The sequence below is a fragment of the Centruroides sculpturatus genome, unplaced genomic scaffold, assembly GCF_000671375.1.
Source record: "Centruroides sculpturatus isolate CEXI.00-Female unplaced genomic scaffold, Cexi_2.0 scaffold37, whole genome shotgun sequence".
NCBI lineage: Eukaryota > Metazoa > Arthropoda > Arachnida > Scorpiones > Buthidae > Centruroides > Centruroides sculpturatus.
In genome coordinates this window covers 1,421,129-1,438,281 of record NW_019384346.1, presented here as the reverse complement: position 1 = coordinate 1,438,281, position 17,153 = coordinate 1,421,129, and the positions used below count along the sequence as shown (strand labels likewise).

Genomic DNA, 17,153 nt, shown 5'->3' with positions numbered 1-17,153 from the left:
TGCTCTCGACTGCGCCAGAAAATCGATTGGCGCCCGCGAAAATTCAAAAATACAAAAATGAAGTATATTACCAAGTAACCCAGTGAGAACTGCTTGCCTATCATTTTAGTTGAAAATACAAGAAGTTTTATTCCAAGCAAGCATCGCAAGCCCGCTAGGTTAATTTCTGCTGCTTGCTTGGAATAAAATTTCTTGTATTTTATATTAAAATGATAGGCAAGCAATTCTGTTAAAAGCACTGGCACTGAACGTTTCGCTTCATGCAGTCTATTTTGTAACTTTTTTTAAAATGATGTCAATCCCGAAAATCTCAGGATTAGGAAAACTTAATCCCGAAATTTTTGGGACTGAAAAGTGGTCGGGATCCCGGGATCAAATCCTCTAGGATGGGATAAACAAACTCATTACATTATGTGATAAATGTCTGAACAGGCTTGGTGATTTTGTTGAGTAGCATATTGTTTGCGGATAAATCTTTTATGTTTTCATTTTTGCAATGAAAGTATTTGTGTTATTGGCTTTGTAAAGTTATTTTTTGATCATCCCAAGTATATAAGGAATGGGAAAAGTGCTATTCTTTTTTAGGAAAGAACATTATATAAATAAACAATCTCCAAGATTGCACATCGTAGCACACTAAATTTGACTGTATACTAAGTAGAAATAATAGCAGCTAGTGATGTTTCTCAGCTTCTGTACACATTTTGAAATTTTTTTGATAATTTCATATTCATACAAAGTACAATAAACAACTGATAATACAATCAAATTTAGTGGAGTAGTATTCAAAACTGTAATAGAATACAAATTCAATGACTAAATTATAAATAATTTAAATTTTAATTAGAATGTAAAATTTTTTCTAACACTAGGTATGATGTCTTCTCTTTATTCTTGAATGTCAATGGTATTTTTGCATTTTTTATCTTGTTTAGTCTTCAAAACTAACAAGGCTCTTCATTGTTTGTTGTTTAAATATGGTTTTTCCTTATTGCTATTCTTGTGCTTAATTTATTCAAGAGACTTTAAGATTACTTTTTGCATCTATTTTCTTTACGTGATTCTTTTTCATGCTCTCTGTTGTAATTTCCTTAATTCTTAATTTTCATAACTTGTAACTGAAATTTCATTTACCCTAAGCTCTTCTCACATATCATATACTTTTTTTTATATCATCTTTCCTAATGTTGTCATACTTTTTCTTTTCTCTATTTCCTTCATATTTATTTCAGTAAATCATAGCACTATATTGTAAACTATTAAAAATAAAGTTTCTTTTTCTGGAAGCCAAAAACTTTGGATTCCAGAAAAAGAATGTTTTTGGCTTAAATCATTATCCAATATAATTTTAGTGTACTGAAGTTAGAAAGGATTGTGGTCTGGTCTTAGACTTCAAATATTTCATTAATAATGTTACATTTCTTATTTCTAAATTTGAATGCAAAATTAATAACTAAATTTTCTTAATTAGAAATTATGGGACCAGAAGAAGATTTAACTGGTGTACCAGTAGAAGAAGATAAAGCAGAGCTGGAATTGCAGATGGCATTGACAAAAGCTAGAAAACTTAAACAGAAAGAAATATTATCATCTAGATCAGAAAAGGTAAAGATTTAACAATATACGCTTAATTAGTTAATTAGTATGATAAAATAAAATCCTTAAATTCCAACAAACTATTTTTAAACCTTATTTACAGGCCTTTATCAGGCTAGACTGTTTGAGTCTTAAGAATTTTTGAACGTGTTTACATATAAATGTATTACAGCATTTTATTAGTTTAAGAAAAGGTGACATAAATATAACTACACAAAAAATATGTTCAACAATTGGGCTGGAATTTGGTAAATATCAATAATATAAGAATTTGTCATGGTAAAAATCAAATGTAATCTTCATTCTTTCCTTAGAAAGATTGTTGATCTACTTGACATAAAACAATTGATACTTGAATTTATTATTCTTATTGTATTAATAATAATAATTATAATTATTACCATTATTATTAATCCTTATCAAAAATAATTTCAAGATCATTAACAGTTTGAATTAGTAAAGAATTATCATCAACAGTGAAAGATGGCAAAACAGGCCATGGAGAAAGGAAAACTACATAAAATTAATGTTAATAATACTTATTAAGCTTGTGTTCTTATTATTAAACATTTTTTTTTTTATTTGAATAAATTTGACATTAACAACATTAACACAAAGTTGAAAGTCAGTTTGTTGTGAGAGAATGGTTGAAGGGAAAATTAGAAAATTTTTTATTCATGAATGTAAAAATGTGTCATTCTAAATGATTATTACATTTAAAAATAAATATGTATGATTAAAATAATGTGACTAATTCTAAAATATATTTATAATTTTAGTGAAATTGTATATCTCTGGATTTTGAAAAGCACTAATTTGAAAGTTTTCAAAATAAAATGTTTTGAAATTGAAATGAAAGATAAGATAAATTTTTAAAAATTGTCTTTTTGTAGGTAGCTGAAGCTATTAAGAACTCTGAAATCAATTCAACTGGCGCATCATTAAGTCAAAACAAAATTGGGTCAATTGTGTTGAATTCCACTGCAGAATTTTGTCGTACTTTAGGAGAAATACCCACCTATGGAATGTCTGGAAACAGAGATGAAGAAGCTGAAGAATTAATGGTAATTTTTTGTAGAAATTTAGAACATTTATTTTAAAATTCCAAATAGAGCAGAATAAAAGTTTTTATAATTTTTTAACAATTATTAATTATAATATCTTATGAAAAGTAAGACTAATAAAATAATTTATAATATGAATTTTAGGATTATGAGAAAGAACTGGTTGAAGAAAAGAAACGTCTGGAACAAGAAGCACAAAACAGGGGAGCTTGGAATGAAGTGGACATCGAAGAAAAACCAGTTGAAATTAAAGTACGTTGAATTTGAATTGTCACTTTTAAACAAATATTTTATTATTAAATAGCTATATTTAGGCAAGAAGTAGCTTTGATAAAGATATTATATATGTTGCAAAGAAATTTAATTATAATGAATGAGCATGCAAATTTAAAATAGCTATAATGTCACTTGTGTTTTTATTAAAACTATCAATAATTGACTGCTTATGACTATTATTCCAAAGTATTTTACCTAAAAAATATTACAAACTGAAAAAATTAGAGAATTTATCATGCAAATAAATATGCACAACATTGATGATGTCACAAAAAGATAAGTTTATAAGTTTTAGTATCTGCTGTCAATAAATTTGTATCAGATATATAATGGATGAAGAATGTGACATTAGTATCTTCTTCAGACGGAAGATTATACAATGTTATATTGTCAGAACATTGTTTTGTATCCTAGTGAAATTGACCCATGAACCAGTGTGCAGATGACATGTATTAAGACTACTGTTTTTTCAAGCTACAATCAAACATAAAGGAAAGCTGTGATAACAAGAAACTGTTTTTTCTTAACATTAGGATTAGCTAACTTTATAGATTTATCACACCTTGTAGGTTAAATAACAAAAAGGAATCAGAGATCAGGTTAAAGCTATATGCTTTATTGATATCAGAAATGCATTTTGTACTTATAGTCCCTCATCAGGCCAATCAGCAAGTGTGGATTACTATAATTCAGTTTGAGTAGGAACCCCAAACTTACTATTTCTGTGATAAATGGAAACTAAAATATTTTATCATTCATGAAAAATAAATGCAACTATATAATTAATAATAACGTGTCTTCTCAAAATCTAGAATTCCATTATACTTGGACACACTTATGCTATAAAACATAATTATATATAATCTAATGAAAATATAGTAGTAGATCATTGGTATTTTTGTTTTGCAAAAATAAACTCCACTATTTGATTAGCCAGGTCCATAATAGATAATCAACATCTTTGGCCGAGATTTCACAAACTCGTATTCGTCGTCACAACAGACGGAGAGAGCCATAAGCACTAGACCAATAACCACTGGGAAATCTCTCATCACCAAACAAAATAAGTTGGCTCTGTCATGATGGGCAAGCATGTAACAGATATGTTAATTAATGTAAGATTTGGCACTATTTAGTCAACATTATAAAAGAATTAACTTAATATATAATACAGGTCTTGGCAACCTACGATCTGTGGGTCACCAAGTGACCCATTTCATAATTTCAAGTGACCCACTTGAGTTCCGAAAACAAAATATAATACGGTATATATATATAAATTATAAAACATAAATATGAAACAAACACTTGAAGAATACATAAAAAAATAAACTGAAAATAAATAATAATAATAACATTTTTGTTTGATTACAAAGTTGCAGTAACGAACATGCATTTTTATTTTTAAAAAATAAAAATTGTAACATAATTTCAAGGAGAAATTGATAAGTTTGGCAATGCCAATCTATAATTCCTTGACCGACATCTTGTAACACTGGTTCTCTCAGTTCTCTCTCAGTTGTAGCACTTGTTCAGTAGCACAAGAATAGTGATGCAATTATATTATAGTTACGCAGTGAAATAATTATTGTTATATAAAACAAATTATTACCATGGAAAAGCAAAAACGAGATTATTTCAAGTTGTGTGGAAAGAAAAGTATGGATATATCAAAAATTCTGACAAATTGATATGTACATTATGCACAGATGTAATTACCTTACTGCCAGAACTTACAATATTGAGCAACACTTTTCTTCAAAACATAAAACTGTGTGTGAAATGCCAAATGAAGAAAAATCTGAATACATTGTTAAACGTGTTACCACAATCACGCTACATCTTCCAGCTTTGTTGCAGCTCTTAGCATTGGTACCAATGGAAAACCATTTACAGACAGTGAATTTTTGAAAATGCATGCATAAATTGTTCTGAACACTTATTTAATGACTTTGCAAATAAAAAACAAATCATTGAGAAAATTAAAGCAATGCCATTGTCAGCTAGAACAGTTGAGCGTTGCATTGAAGATATAGCTGAAAATATTGATGAACAGGTCAAAAATGATTTGTTAAATTAATCTAGTGACATAATTAGCATTGCACTCGATGAAAGTACCGATGTAAATAGTGTTGGGTAGGCTTGGGTAGTTATTAGATATGCATCAATAAATAGTTCAAAAGTGAATAAAGAACTTTGCAGTCTTGCTTCTATGAATGACACGACCAAAAGCATTGACATTTTTTATCAAGTACAAGAGTTTATTAATTTCAAAAATGGGGCAAATATTAGATTTAAAAAGTAAATTGTTTTCCATAACAACTGATGGTGTTCCAGCTATGAGAAGAAAAACTGTTGGATTTGTGAAACTAATGGAAAATGAACTTGGTGCTCACTTTTATCATTTCATTGTATCATACATGAAGAAAATTTATTTGCAAAGGCATCTATGCAACAATTTAAAGATGTAATGGAAAACGTTGTTAAGATCGTAAACATGATAGCAGCATGATCAGCATTAGTACATAGGTGCTTATAAGCTTCTATGATGGAAATGAATCAAAATATGGAGATTTGATGATTAAGTCGAGGCAAAGTTCTTAATAGATTTGTAGTGTTTTGATGAGATACAAATATTTCTTTATGAAATTTTTTAAAAATTACAAAGTCTTAAAAAAGAGTCCAAGATTATGTTCATCAATCTCGGACTCTTTTTTAAGACTTTGTCCTTAACAGACATAATGAACCATTATAATGATTTCAACCTACAACTCCAAGGAAATAATCACACAATTTTCAAAATGTATGACAAATGAAAGAGTTTTTCTTCAAAATTAATATTACTTGAAACAGACAAAAAAGAAAGAATTTAGTTTCTTTTCCTTGTTAAAAAGGCAACATGAACAAGAAAATATCAATGAGAGCAATCTTAATATGTTCAAAAGTTGGATTTTGTGTATTAAAAGAAAAATTTGAAATTGACTTTCAAATTCGAAGAAGCACAGTGAAAAGTTTACTTTTATAATAAAGCCCGATGAAAATGTTTTAGATTTGCAGTATTTTCAATATCTTAAAGTTGACAATTTTAGTTTAGAAATGATTGATTTTAAAAGTTCGGTATTATGAATGGATAAATTAAAGACATTGCAGAAACATTTGGAAAAATCAGAAAATTATGATCTTTTCATGATATCAACATGTTGGATATCACTTCCTATTAAGTTTTCATCTCTGAAAAAAAATTGGCTTTGCCATTTTGTCTGCATTTGGTTCAATGTATAAATGTGAGCAAATATTTTCACACACAAAATTTATTTTAAGTAAGAACAGGAGCAGCTTAACTACCAAAAATTCTGATGCTTTGTATTCATTTTAAGACAACTAACTATAAGCCAGATTTGACTAAACTGAAGTCACAAATTCAGCATCGGGAGCCATTGATATCAAAGAGAAAAATAAAGTTCATTCAGTTTTGTTTGTTTTTATAATAATTATAATTATTATGTTTAAAGCGTATTGTAATTATTTTCTCAATAAAATTTATCTTATTATTCACCAAAAAAGACTGTTTTAAAATGAAAATACCATTGATTCGAAACGTCTACTTAATACACACATTTTGGTTGATTTTGATCCTCAGTCAAAGAAGGTTGCCGACCCCTGATGTAATAAGTTCACATATTTTATTTGATTATATTTTTTGAAACTTAATATCAAATTTTTATCTTAGAATAGAGAAAACGAACCAATTCTAGAAGAAGAACCTGATGTCAGTTGTGGTTTAGCAGGAGCTTTAGCATTAGCTATGAAGAAAGGTAAATTGCTCTTATTATTTTCATTATTATTTTACTTTTATTTCTGTTTTAAATGTATTATCTTATACAAGTAACAAAAGAAATTAAAATGAATAGGTTCCAAATGTAAAGATTTCTTGTTTGAAAAGCAAACTGTACTTTAATACATTTCTTGAAATATCTGCCTTCTTTGTCTTGTTTTTAAAATGTCACTTATGAGTTATTTTATTATGCACAGAATGGTTAGTGTACTTAAACATTATTAAAACTTCTCAAAATTTAAATATTTTTGAAAATATTTGATTTTTCTAGACATTTTGTTTCTGACTCGTAGAATTAATTCTGAAATTCTCTTTATACTTTATTTAATCTTATTTCAGTTACAAACATATAACAATTGAAAAAATATTGATGTTCTTATATTATGGACATAACCAGTTGAAAGCATGTGGAGCTTTGAAGAAGAGGAGTGAGTGTATGCAGTGTCATAATTATTGTACCTCATAATTAGAACAAATGATTATTGGGATTCAGAAATATATTTTTAATATAAGAGTTCTGACTGTCTTAAGTACAAGATTGCCATAAGTTGGGGATCACTTAAAATTTACATTATTTTACATCTCGCCAATCAATATTTTGGTAAATTTTGAAAAGTACCTGGAAAAGTTGGGGAAATTTAAAATCCAGTTTTGCCAGCCCCCTTTGATGAAATCAAAGCTAAAGATGACATCATCATCTTTAGCTTTGATTTTGTTAGCAAAGTAATGCCATCGTTGTATAAACAAAACTGACCTGGCTTGGCTGCATGCTTAATCATTTTATAGCAATGAACTTATATAATTTCAGAGAACTGGATGGTTGAGATATGTTGTTAGGGAATAGTTATCATATATTTATCTGTGACCAAAGGGTCGGTGATGGCAATTCGTTCTTTCGTGCGTGAGTGGTCAGATTCAGGAGTTGAACATCCTGAGAGACAATGCAGCTGAAAGAAGTGCACACTACAACTTACTTAAATAATTGAGTATTGAAGTTTATGGGTTCCTAACACAGAAAGAGAGAGAGTTAGTTAGTTTACATCCTTTTGAGCGAGGTTAAATACCTTGATTGATAGGTTGATTGATGCCGTGGATCATCTTGACGAAGAGGTGAAGAGGTTCCTGCTGGATTGGGTAATACTCCTGGATGGAACAGTTTATGGTTGAATTTCTGGTAGGTAAACACAGCTATGGTCCGGCAGCAGTGGTGGTTGAACGGATTGGCAGTGGAGATGACTGGAATACACTTACACAAGGATAGGGATAGGCGAACTCTCTGTGTTGGTTCCAATGTTATTGTTTTATTTCGGAAGTCCTCCCCTTGATTTTAATGCCCACTTTTGGCAATGTTAAGTATTTTTTGACCAATAGGTGAATTTTGGATGAAAGTTCCAAGGTGACATACATTCAGATGTGTCACCTTGGGAAAGGAAGTAGATCTGGGGGAAAGATGCGCGATCACATCCTTCCTTTTTTTTTTTTGTGTTGGGAACATTTTTCTTTATATAATATGTGAAATTTAAGCGTTAATTTAAACAAATTTGATATATTTTGTTGCAGTTAATTAAAATTTTCATCTCATCCGGTCTCTCGCATATCTACATATCACTTTTGTAGATTGATATTAATAGACATTTCTATTTGAATGTACTGTACACAAAATGAAAGGGAGCAAACTTAAAGCAAGTTATATGTATTTGGTAATTTTTTGTCCATTTGTTCTTGCTAATTATGAGCATCTGCAATTTTTTCCATGCAGTGGACAGAATTTTTTGCATCTTTCTAAAGGTGTTCTTAGTAACTTTAGACAAGGAAAAGCCTTTTGATGAGTTCATAATTGCAATTTAAATTTGGCACAAAACTTGCACTTACTTTTAAATATATATAATCTGAAGGTTATCTGCAAAGATATTAAATTACTGTTGTTGTGAAAATCAATTCTAAAAATTACATAATTACAATTTTGTAATTTTTATATTTTCAGGTTACTTAGAACAAGAATCTAAAAAACTGTCAAGTGCTCCAAGACCAAGTCAATTACAAGCACAAACTTATACCATAGAAGAAAAGTTTTAGTAAGATTTTGTATCTAATTAATAATTAATGAATGATCATAATAAATTTCAATCAAGTGCTAAATTTTTAACTTTATTTTCATTAAAGCCATAACTTTTATCTTTAAAACAGTGAAGATGACAAATTTGGGAAACGAGATCGTTACACGGGACCGATTCAAGATTTCAAAGAGAAAGACACATACAAACCAGATGTCAAATTGGAATATATTGATGACAGTGGTAGAATATTGACAGCAAAAGAAGCATTTAGATATTTATCTCATAAATTTCACGGAAAAGGACCTGGGAAAAATAAAGTCGACAAAAGAATGAAGAAATTAGATCAAGATGCGGTAAGCGTTATTTTGATTAAAATTGAATCATAAAAAGCACATAAACAATTTTTCTGGGTTTTATAAATATCTGATTTCATTTTAGTGTATATTTAGTCAGCATTGGTTTTTTTTACAACAAAACTTTCAGTAAATCAGATTGGATTGATTTTATTCTATTCTATTGTTTTTTGTGTAAATTCATATTGAAATTTGTGCTTCCTTTTGTGTATTATACAAAAATTCGGACAAATCTCAATATTAATTTACAGAATTTTAGAATTTTTTACATTAAACTTAAAATCTAAAGATATAAAATACTGTCAACTCTCAATAAGTTTTCATGTTAGTATTTGGCAATGCTATTCAATTTTCTTTCAATATTATGTTTAGCCAAAATTAATTACAAAATGATTTATTAAATTATAAATTTCAGTTAATAGTAATTTTATATGGACTATCAACCATATAAAAATTTAGAATTGCTACTTTTTTTTTACTTAAATTTTAACAGAAAATAAAATATTAATTTTTCAGTTTTTTACTAAATATTATAGCTAATATTATATAGGTATAATTTGACAGGTTATCCTCATGTTGCATTGTCTTATCTCATACCAAAAAAAAAACCAGATATTTTGTATAAAAACTTTATTTATTAACTTTTTTACAAAATTTCTTCAGTCACCTTCAAAGTACTCTCCATTAGATGCAATGCACTTGTGAAGTCTTTTTCCCAACTGTTTGAAGCATCTCTGGAACTCTTCAACCTTGATATCATTCAGTGCCCTTAGCGAAGCTGTTTTTATCGCCTCCACATCATCAAATTGCTTCCCTTTTAGATTTTTCTTCATTCTCAGAAACAGAAAAAAGTCACACGGGACTAGGTCTGGTGAATATGGAGGGTGGGGAATGACAGGCCAAGTAGTGGGTCACTTGTAAGGCCATGTGTGCGGGGGCGTTGTCATGATGAACAAACCAGTCACCTGCTCGCCAAATTTCTGGGTGTTTCCTTCACACATCCTCTCGCAGATGTCGTAACACTTTTTTGGCGGATTTTTTCAATGTTTTCATCGTTTTGAGATGTTGAAGGATACCCACAACTTCGCAGGCAGAACAAAATAACAGTACGAGAAACACAACACTACGCTCAAACGTAAACCTACAAACCGACGCTGTTTGCACAGCTGTTTCATGAACGTATCTACTAACCCAATGTAATGGAAGAGTGTGCTCTCAGTTTGGTTTTTTTAGGTCCCCCCTTGTACAAAGGTCTTGCATAAATATGGAATTTTCAAATACTGAATTCAAAATATCTTTCTTTGTTCTGAAAATGTATTTACATCAGAAAATGCTATTTGGAATTCTGCACATTTTTTGTTTATAGAAATATATATAAAAAATAACTTCACAAACCCAATAATTTGAACTTAAGGGGTTTAAAGCCAGATAATCCAGTAGATTAATAATTTAACTAGAGGTAGATGGTTTAGCCACCATCTCTTGATAAGTTATTTATAATGTTTAATTTTAATTTCTGGAAGAAAATAATATGCCTGGAGAGGAATTCGAACCTGCAACTTCTGCTTACAGTGCAGATGTGTCATCAGTTATGCTACCCGGACTGCCATCCAATCTTCACTTTCAGAACTATTAATTCAGATATAATTGTATGGGTCACTTGGAGCCTGTATGGTTATATCTATGGTAGCATAAATGGTGATGAAGTTGCTAGTTCATGTCCTCCTCTGGACCGATTCTTTTCTTCCAGAAATTAATTTTAATTTATCAAGAGGTGTTGGCTTAACCACCTACCTCAAGACAAATTATTTTGTATGTAATTATAATTAGATAGCCTTACTACAGCTTGATAATTTGGTAGATCATCTGATTTTATAGAAACTATTGGTCGCCCCTTAAAATGACCTATCGTAGTGCAATGGAAAATGACTGTGCACTGTCCATTGAATAAAATAGGGAACTAAAGAAAACTATTTCAGAAATTAACAGAGATAGGCAAAAAAGTCCAATTACAAAATGGTATTATATGAATAAAATTTTAATATTGACTTAGGACAATTCAATTGCTTTCAGGTATCTTGTGAAAATGTTGACATGACACTAAGAAATTAAATATTCTCTTTAATCATGATTTATAAAATCAGCAATAGTCATTTTTAATGATATCTACAGGTAAAATAAAGTAAGGCTACATTTTAAAATTTCTTGTTCTTACAGCGTCTGAAACAAATGAGTTCGACAGACACACCTTTAAACACATTAAAAATGCTTCAAGAAAAGCAGAAAGAATTGCAGACACCTTATATTGTTTTAAGTGGTGGCAACAAAACTCTCACACAGTGAGTATTGTTCAGTACAAAAGTTAATATTACATTCTTTTAAAAATTTTTATAAAATTAATTTGTTTTTTTTTCATTTCAGGACAAGTTTGGCAAAGCCAAAGTGAAGAGGAACTTTTTTATTGATTTTCTTTTTTTGTGCATGTCTTAAATATGTTGTGTGTTTGTACGTTACCAGTAAATAAAGTTGTATAATAACTTTATTTATTAACAATGACAAATGTTTCCACATGAAATATAGGTATTCCAAATTTTATACATGTCTTCATTTGATAACTGAACTCTGTTAAAACTATTTTCCCGACAGCCTTCCTCACAATTCCATCTGTCATCCTGTAACATTTAAAAAAAAAAGTGCATAAGTTTTCCTTTTTTATTTTAAAAAAAGGCAAACTTTTATTAGGATACCTCATGTTTTTTAAATATTGTTGCCGACAACCATATTCCTATGGATACGTCTTCACCCTAGATTATATTTGTTATTAACAAAGAATTATGTAAAGAGCTGTGTGTAGGGTATAAATTATATAGAAATTACCTGATACGGAAATAATGCATTTTCATTATTTGCTATCCAGTTCACTACTTCAGAAGATAATACATAGCCACCTCCACAAGGAAAAGCTGGATAGACAAATGAAGCGTAATTAAAATCCTTCCATTTTCCAAAATAATTTACTATCCAGTTTCGTCTAAATCTAATCATAAAAAATAACCATTTAGGCATTTTATAACATTTGGTAATACAATTTAATCATAACTAATTTTACCTGCTCCACCACCAATTATGACTGAGTTTGTATTTTGGGTTTCTTAATTCTTTAACAATGTTAGGTATATGAATAAAACAGTCGTCATCAGTTTTTAAGAAAGCCAATAATTTATATTTGTCGACTATTCTATAAATTAAAGCTGTAATAGTTACAGACAAATATTTATATTCTAATTTGTGTTTTAAAAAATCTTACCCATTTAAAAACTTCAATAATTTTACTGGTAAATTTCTGTACACATCTATTACATCTACTAAGTATATGTCATTCCATGTCTCTAATTCTCTCTGTAGATTTAAACTTGTTAACAGAAGTGATTTTTTCCAATTACTTATTGCATTTTTTCTGTCAGTCTCAAAATTTAAAAAATTATTTCGATCTAGAAATAAAATATCATACAATTGAATTTTAATCAAAGTAAAATTAAATTACAAAAACCAAAAGCATATTTACCAGACAGAGCAAACATCATGCTCGGAGCGACAAGATTCTTGTTATCAAATTCCATCGACTCCGAATCGTCTGCCATTTTATAAATCTGAAAGTTACAATCCACAATTAATCAGAATGGCAGTCTGTAAATTACAAATTAAAATTAATTTTCAGTTTTACTCTTTGAAAGGTTATTAATCCACTTCCATTATTCCATTCAACAAGTGATAAGGCTTTTCTTGATAACACTCCTTCAACAAGTAATACACCTTCAAATCTCTTAAATATAGCTAATTTTCTATTAAAAATTATGAATTTTATTATTATTTTTAAAAAAATAATAAAATTAATACCTTTGGTAATAAATAAGGTGTTACAGAGCGATATAAAAATCCGTTGACCTCTGTATTAAATCCTTCGAAATTGATCATGGTCTTGACGACTATTTCCTACATATAGTGGAGGTTTATCATTAAAATGTAACATTTTATATTATATTAATTTTTTCATGGAATTGTTTTTCATACAGATTAAATGTGAAATTAACAGCTCGTCATACTATTGGAGTTTAGGACTTCAATTTAATACAGGTATCCCTTGCTTAACACTGAATTTAATTGAGGCAATCCCTTTATATATGCAGCAAAAGTTTTAATTAAAATGCCTTTACCGGGCTTATTTGATTGATGCAATTTTGATATACGCAGTAGCATCAAGGGATACCTGCAGTTAAAGAAATATGTTTAACTTCAATAAGTTTTGTTTGATGCAAGTTTACAGGATTTTATTTGAACAGAATGAAAACAATTCTGTTATTCCTCAAAATTTAATGTTTTATAATTGAGTTCTATGGAAAAAAATACCAAAGTTAAATTTAGATGCTTTTGGGAATTCTCAAAATACTGTTCTTTTTTGCATGAGATTTATTATGAAGTGAGTAAAGTGCTTATTACAGCATAAAGAAAATCCATACCTGTAAAACCTTACTCAATATGCTTAACTGAGAAAGATATTTAAGTACATTTAGGTACTGTACCTTATTCCATAGAACTCCTCAATTACTGATGATATAATAGCTTATGTAATTAAATATGCAATATATTTAATTATATGTCAATTTTCATACTTCATATATGTATATAATTTACATTGAAAAGTTTCATATTAATTACAGTTTTTACAATAAAGTAAGTCAAAAGTTTTATTAAACAAGAAAGTTTTATTAATAAGAAAAATCTTGTCATTATATTAACTTGTTTGTTTTTCAAACATTGAAATGCTTAGAAATTTTAAAGTTTAATAAAATATTAAAATAATTTTGGTCATAACATGATTTAAATATTTTATTTCATGAAGTCAACTAATTGATATGAAATGAAAAAATATATGAACACAATAAATTATGTATCGGTTATTATGAATGCTTACAGTGCATCCCAAAAGTACAATGATATCTCAGTTTTCATCGATAATCTGGCCAAAAACAATAGACGAAATCCAAAACCGAGGCAGTTATTTCCATATGAACCAATGTAAAACCAATTAATTTGTTCTAGACACTCCAAAATACATACCTAAAACATATTTTATAGAGCATAAATATTGTGCTTAATACTAAAAACAATATATAATTTATATAAAATGAATATAAAAGACTAATGTAAAGAATAAATGAATGTTAACATGGCATTTGAAGGGCTGCTAGATCTGGAAACTTTCTTCGGTCCTACGACTGAGCTAAAAGGAAAGCAATGGAATTGTTTTGCTAGGCATGCTGGGTAATGCTCACACAATGAGAAATAACAACACACTGAGCAGGAAAATGTGTGGGTCACCCTATGTTTTCACAAAATTAGCAGGAGTTCATGTAGGAAAACCAAGACAAATTTTCCGTGAAAAAAATCGACAAAGACGAAAACCAAGATATTACTGTATATAGATAATCAGCATTTTACTACTTTTTACAATTGTTAGTAATTTAAGAGAAATGTAAATCATTTCATTTGTATATGCCAATTACTGTACACTGATTTTTGATAATTCTAAAATTAAAGATCATTATATTAATAATTTAACAACAAAAATATATTTTTGGCTGTACCAAAAGTATAGATGATAAAACAGAATTGTAAAATTTCTAGCAAAGAAACTTAAAGGTACAAAAATAATAATAAATAACACTAACTTTGTTGTCAAGTAATAATTTGAATATTGAATCAAAACTTTCCAAAATGCCTCATGAAGGGAGTTTAGTATGAAAGAAATTGCATGAATATGGAAACTAAAAGCAGAAAGCTGTCGTGTGGGGCTACTTTGGATTTAATAGTTTATCAAATTTAGTGATTTTAACTGGTAGACATACATCTATAAGTTATCAAGAAATCCTAAAATATAATTTAATGCCTATCGGAAAAGAAATTGGAGGACCCAATTGGATTTTCCAACAGGACAATGCCAGTATTCATTGTTCACACCAGACATAAATCTGATTGAGAACTTATGGGTACATTCTTGCTCGAAAAATTTATGCTAATAACAAGCATTTTACGACAGTTTCAGAGCTTAAACAAGAAATCATCGAGTGCTGTTTCAAATGGATCCAGAAATCTTACACAATTTAATTAAATCAATGCCTAATTGCATTGTTGAAGTTATTATTAAACATAATATTAAAACAATTTTCATCAATTTATGTTATGAACTATTGCTCAAAGTTTAAAATTTACAGTGGAACTTGCTTAACGAGCAAAACAAATTGTAAAAAAATGACTCGCTTAACGAGTGTCAAGAAGAGGGGAAGTCCCAGATTCTGCGCATGCTCCATCAGTCTGTGCTTAGCACTCGTTCTGCTAGCATCTTAGTGTTGCTTGTGATCACACATTTTTCCAAACTTGTGTTCAGACATATTACATATAAACATCAAGAACCCTAGCCCATTATATAATAAACATGCCAAACAATATGCCAAATTTTTGGGCTATATAAAGGCTATAATTAAATATCAGAAATTAATTAATTTGACTAGAGGTAGGCAGTTATGCTGCCATCTCGTATTAAATTTAATGACCAATTCCAAATTAAATTTTGATATTTTTTGTTTTCTGCAAATCATTCACACTCCAGGTCAGTTCATTCCATGCTAGAAGAAAAGATGATGATTCACGCTCCTTAACAATGTATATTGTATAATTTTCTTTGAATAAACATTACACACAAAATATTTGAGTATTTTTTTGCATGGAACACATTATCATATTTTACATTAATTTATATGGGAAAAGTTTTTCACATTATGAGTAAGATTCTGGAACGAATTATGCTCGTTAAGCGAGGTTCCACTGTATCTATATTTTTGGGACATCAAAAAAACACAAAGTGTTAAAAACAAAATACTTAACTGTCAAATATTGTAAAAACAATTATATAACATTGTATTAAGCTATAAATAAATAATAACAACCACTTGCATTATTAAGAAATAATTAATAATAATAAAAACATACAGATTATCATCAATATTTTTGGGATGCACTGTATTACTTATTTTATATGCATAAATTATTGTCTGATCAAATATTGTTGTTTTCTAACATTACTGTATGAAAAAAATTTGTACTGGAGAAACATGAAAAAATCTGTGAAATCACATATTAAATTTAACAATTCCTGTGATAAAAAATACCTTTAAAGGTCCATTTAACAATGTAACTTTAACAGAAGAATTTGGAAGAAGTCCTTCAGCTAACACTCCCAACCTTTTAATTATTATTGGATAATTTACCTAAAATAAAAGAAAATATAGCTTGAAGTTTTTGATATGAAGAATTTTTATGTATTCAGTTAAAAAAGTAATGATTAGATATTAAACTTTTTAGTTTTAATTCACCTGAAAACTAAAACCCTGATGCACATAATGATGATGTTTAGAGTCATGATTGTTTACAATACTTATTTTTTCTGTTGAAAATTCTTCATTCATCTTTATATCTAGAAATAAAATTATATTAATATTAATTGAAAATTTCAATTAATTAAAATTTACAATAGTATATATCATAACACAGTTTGCACTACTAGATTTTGTTCTTTCAGATGGCCGAGTGATTAAAGTGTCAGGCATTCACTCTGGTGACCAGGAACAAATCTGGTTGTGTCAAAAACCCCAGGAATTTTTTGGGGTGGTGTATTCTGGATATGTCGGCCCCGTCCCATCTGGTCACCCCATCGTGGGCCTGGCCAAACCCACGATGGATCTGATAAAAAGGTCTTCTTAATGCCTACAGGGCAAAAACATAGGGAAAAAGGTAAAGTTATAAACCTACATATGAAAATTGAACAAAATAATCCAAACATTTTGTTGATTTTCAAATATTGACTTCATAAAGAATAAAAATCAACAAAAATACTTAAATTATTCTATTCAAACAT

General features: G+C 28.9%; 2 protein-coding genes across 6 annotated transcripts in view; one reads left to right on the top strand and one right to left on the bottom strand.

The window, feature by feature from the left end:
• Window positions 1–11,723, top strand: part of LOC111635997 (U4/U6.U5 tri-snRNP-associated protein 1-like) — a 30,646-nt gene extending 18,923 nt beyond the window's left edge. Inside the window, exons 9-16 of the mRNA XM_023381148.1 lie at window positions 1,472–1,605; window positions 2,490–2,660; window positions 2,805–2,912; window positions 6,667–6,751; window positions 8,756–8,846; window positions 8,959–9,181; window positions 11,399–11,520; window positions 11,603–11,723. Of these exons, the coding sequence (XP_023236916.1) occupies window positions 1,472–1,605; window positions 2,490–2,660; window positions 2,805–2,912; window positions 6,667–6,751; window positions 8,756–8,846; window positions 8,959–9,181; window positions 11,399–11,520; window positions 11,603–11,627 (959 nt within the window). The 3' untranslated portion in view covers window positions 11,628–11,723. The remainder of the gene's footprint in view (window positions 1–1,471; window positions 1,606–2,489; window positions 2,661–2,804; window positions 2,913–6,666; window positions 6,752–8,755; window positions 8,847–8,958; window positions 9,182–11,398; window positions 11,521–11,602) is intronic.
• Window positions 11,714–17,153, bottom strand: part of LOC111636005 (UDP-GalNAc:beta-1,3-N-acetylgalactosaminyltransferase 2-like) — a 28,657-nt gene continuing 23,217 nt past the window's right edge. For 4 of the 5 annotated variants that reach the window (XM_023381179.1, XM_023381172.1, XM_023381186.1 and 1 more), the window contains 10 exons: window positions 16,612–16,712; window positions 16,408–16,506; window positions 13,079–13,174; window positions 12,906–13,004; window positions 12,747–12,831; window positions 12,489–12,672; window positions 12,291–12,419; window positions 12,059–12,218; window positions 11,929–11,985; window positions 11,714–11,853 (listed from right to left, as the gene is read on the bottom strand). In XM_023381179.1, coding sequence (XP_023236947.1) covers window positions 11,728–11,853; window positions 11,929–11,985; window positions 12,059–12,218; window positions 12,291–12,419; window positions 12,489–12,672; window positions 12,747–12,831; window positions 12,906–13,004; window positions 13,079–13,174; window positions 16,408–16,506; window positions 16,612–16,704 — 1,128 coding nt within the window. In that variant the 5' untranslated portion in view covers window positions 16,705–16,712 and the 3' untranslated portion in view covers window positions 11,714–11,727. Of the gene's footprint in view, window positions 11,854–11,928; window positions 11,986–12,058; window positions 12,219–12,290; window positions 12,420–12,488; window positions 12,673–12,746; window positions 12,832–12,905; window positions 13,005–13,078; window positions 13,175–16,407; window positions 16,507–16,611; window positions 16,713–16,799; window positions 17,003–17,153 lie in introns of all 5 variants that reach the window. The other variant, XM_023381166.1, reaches the window with a different exon arrangement.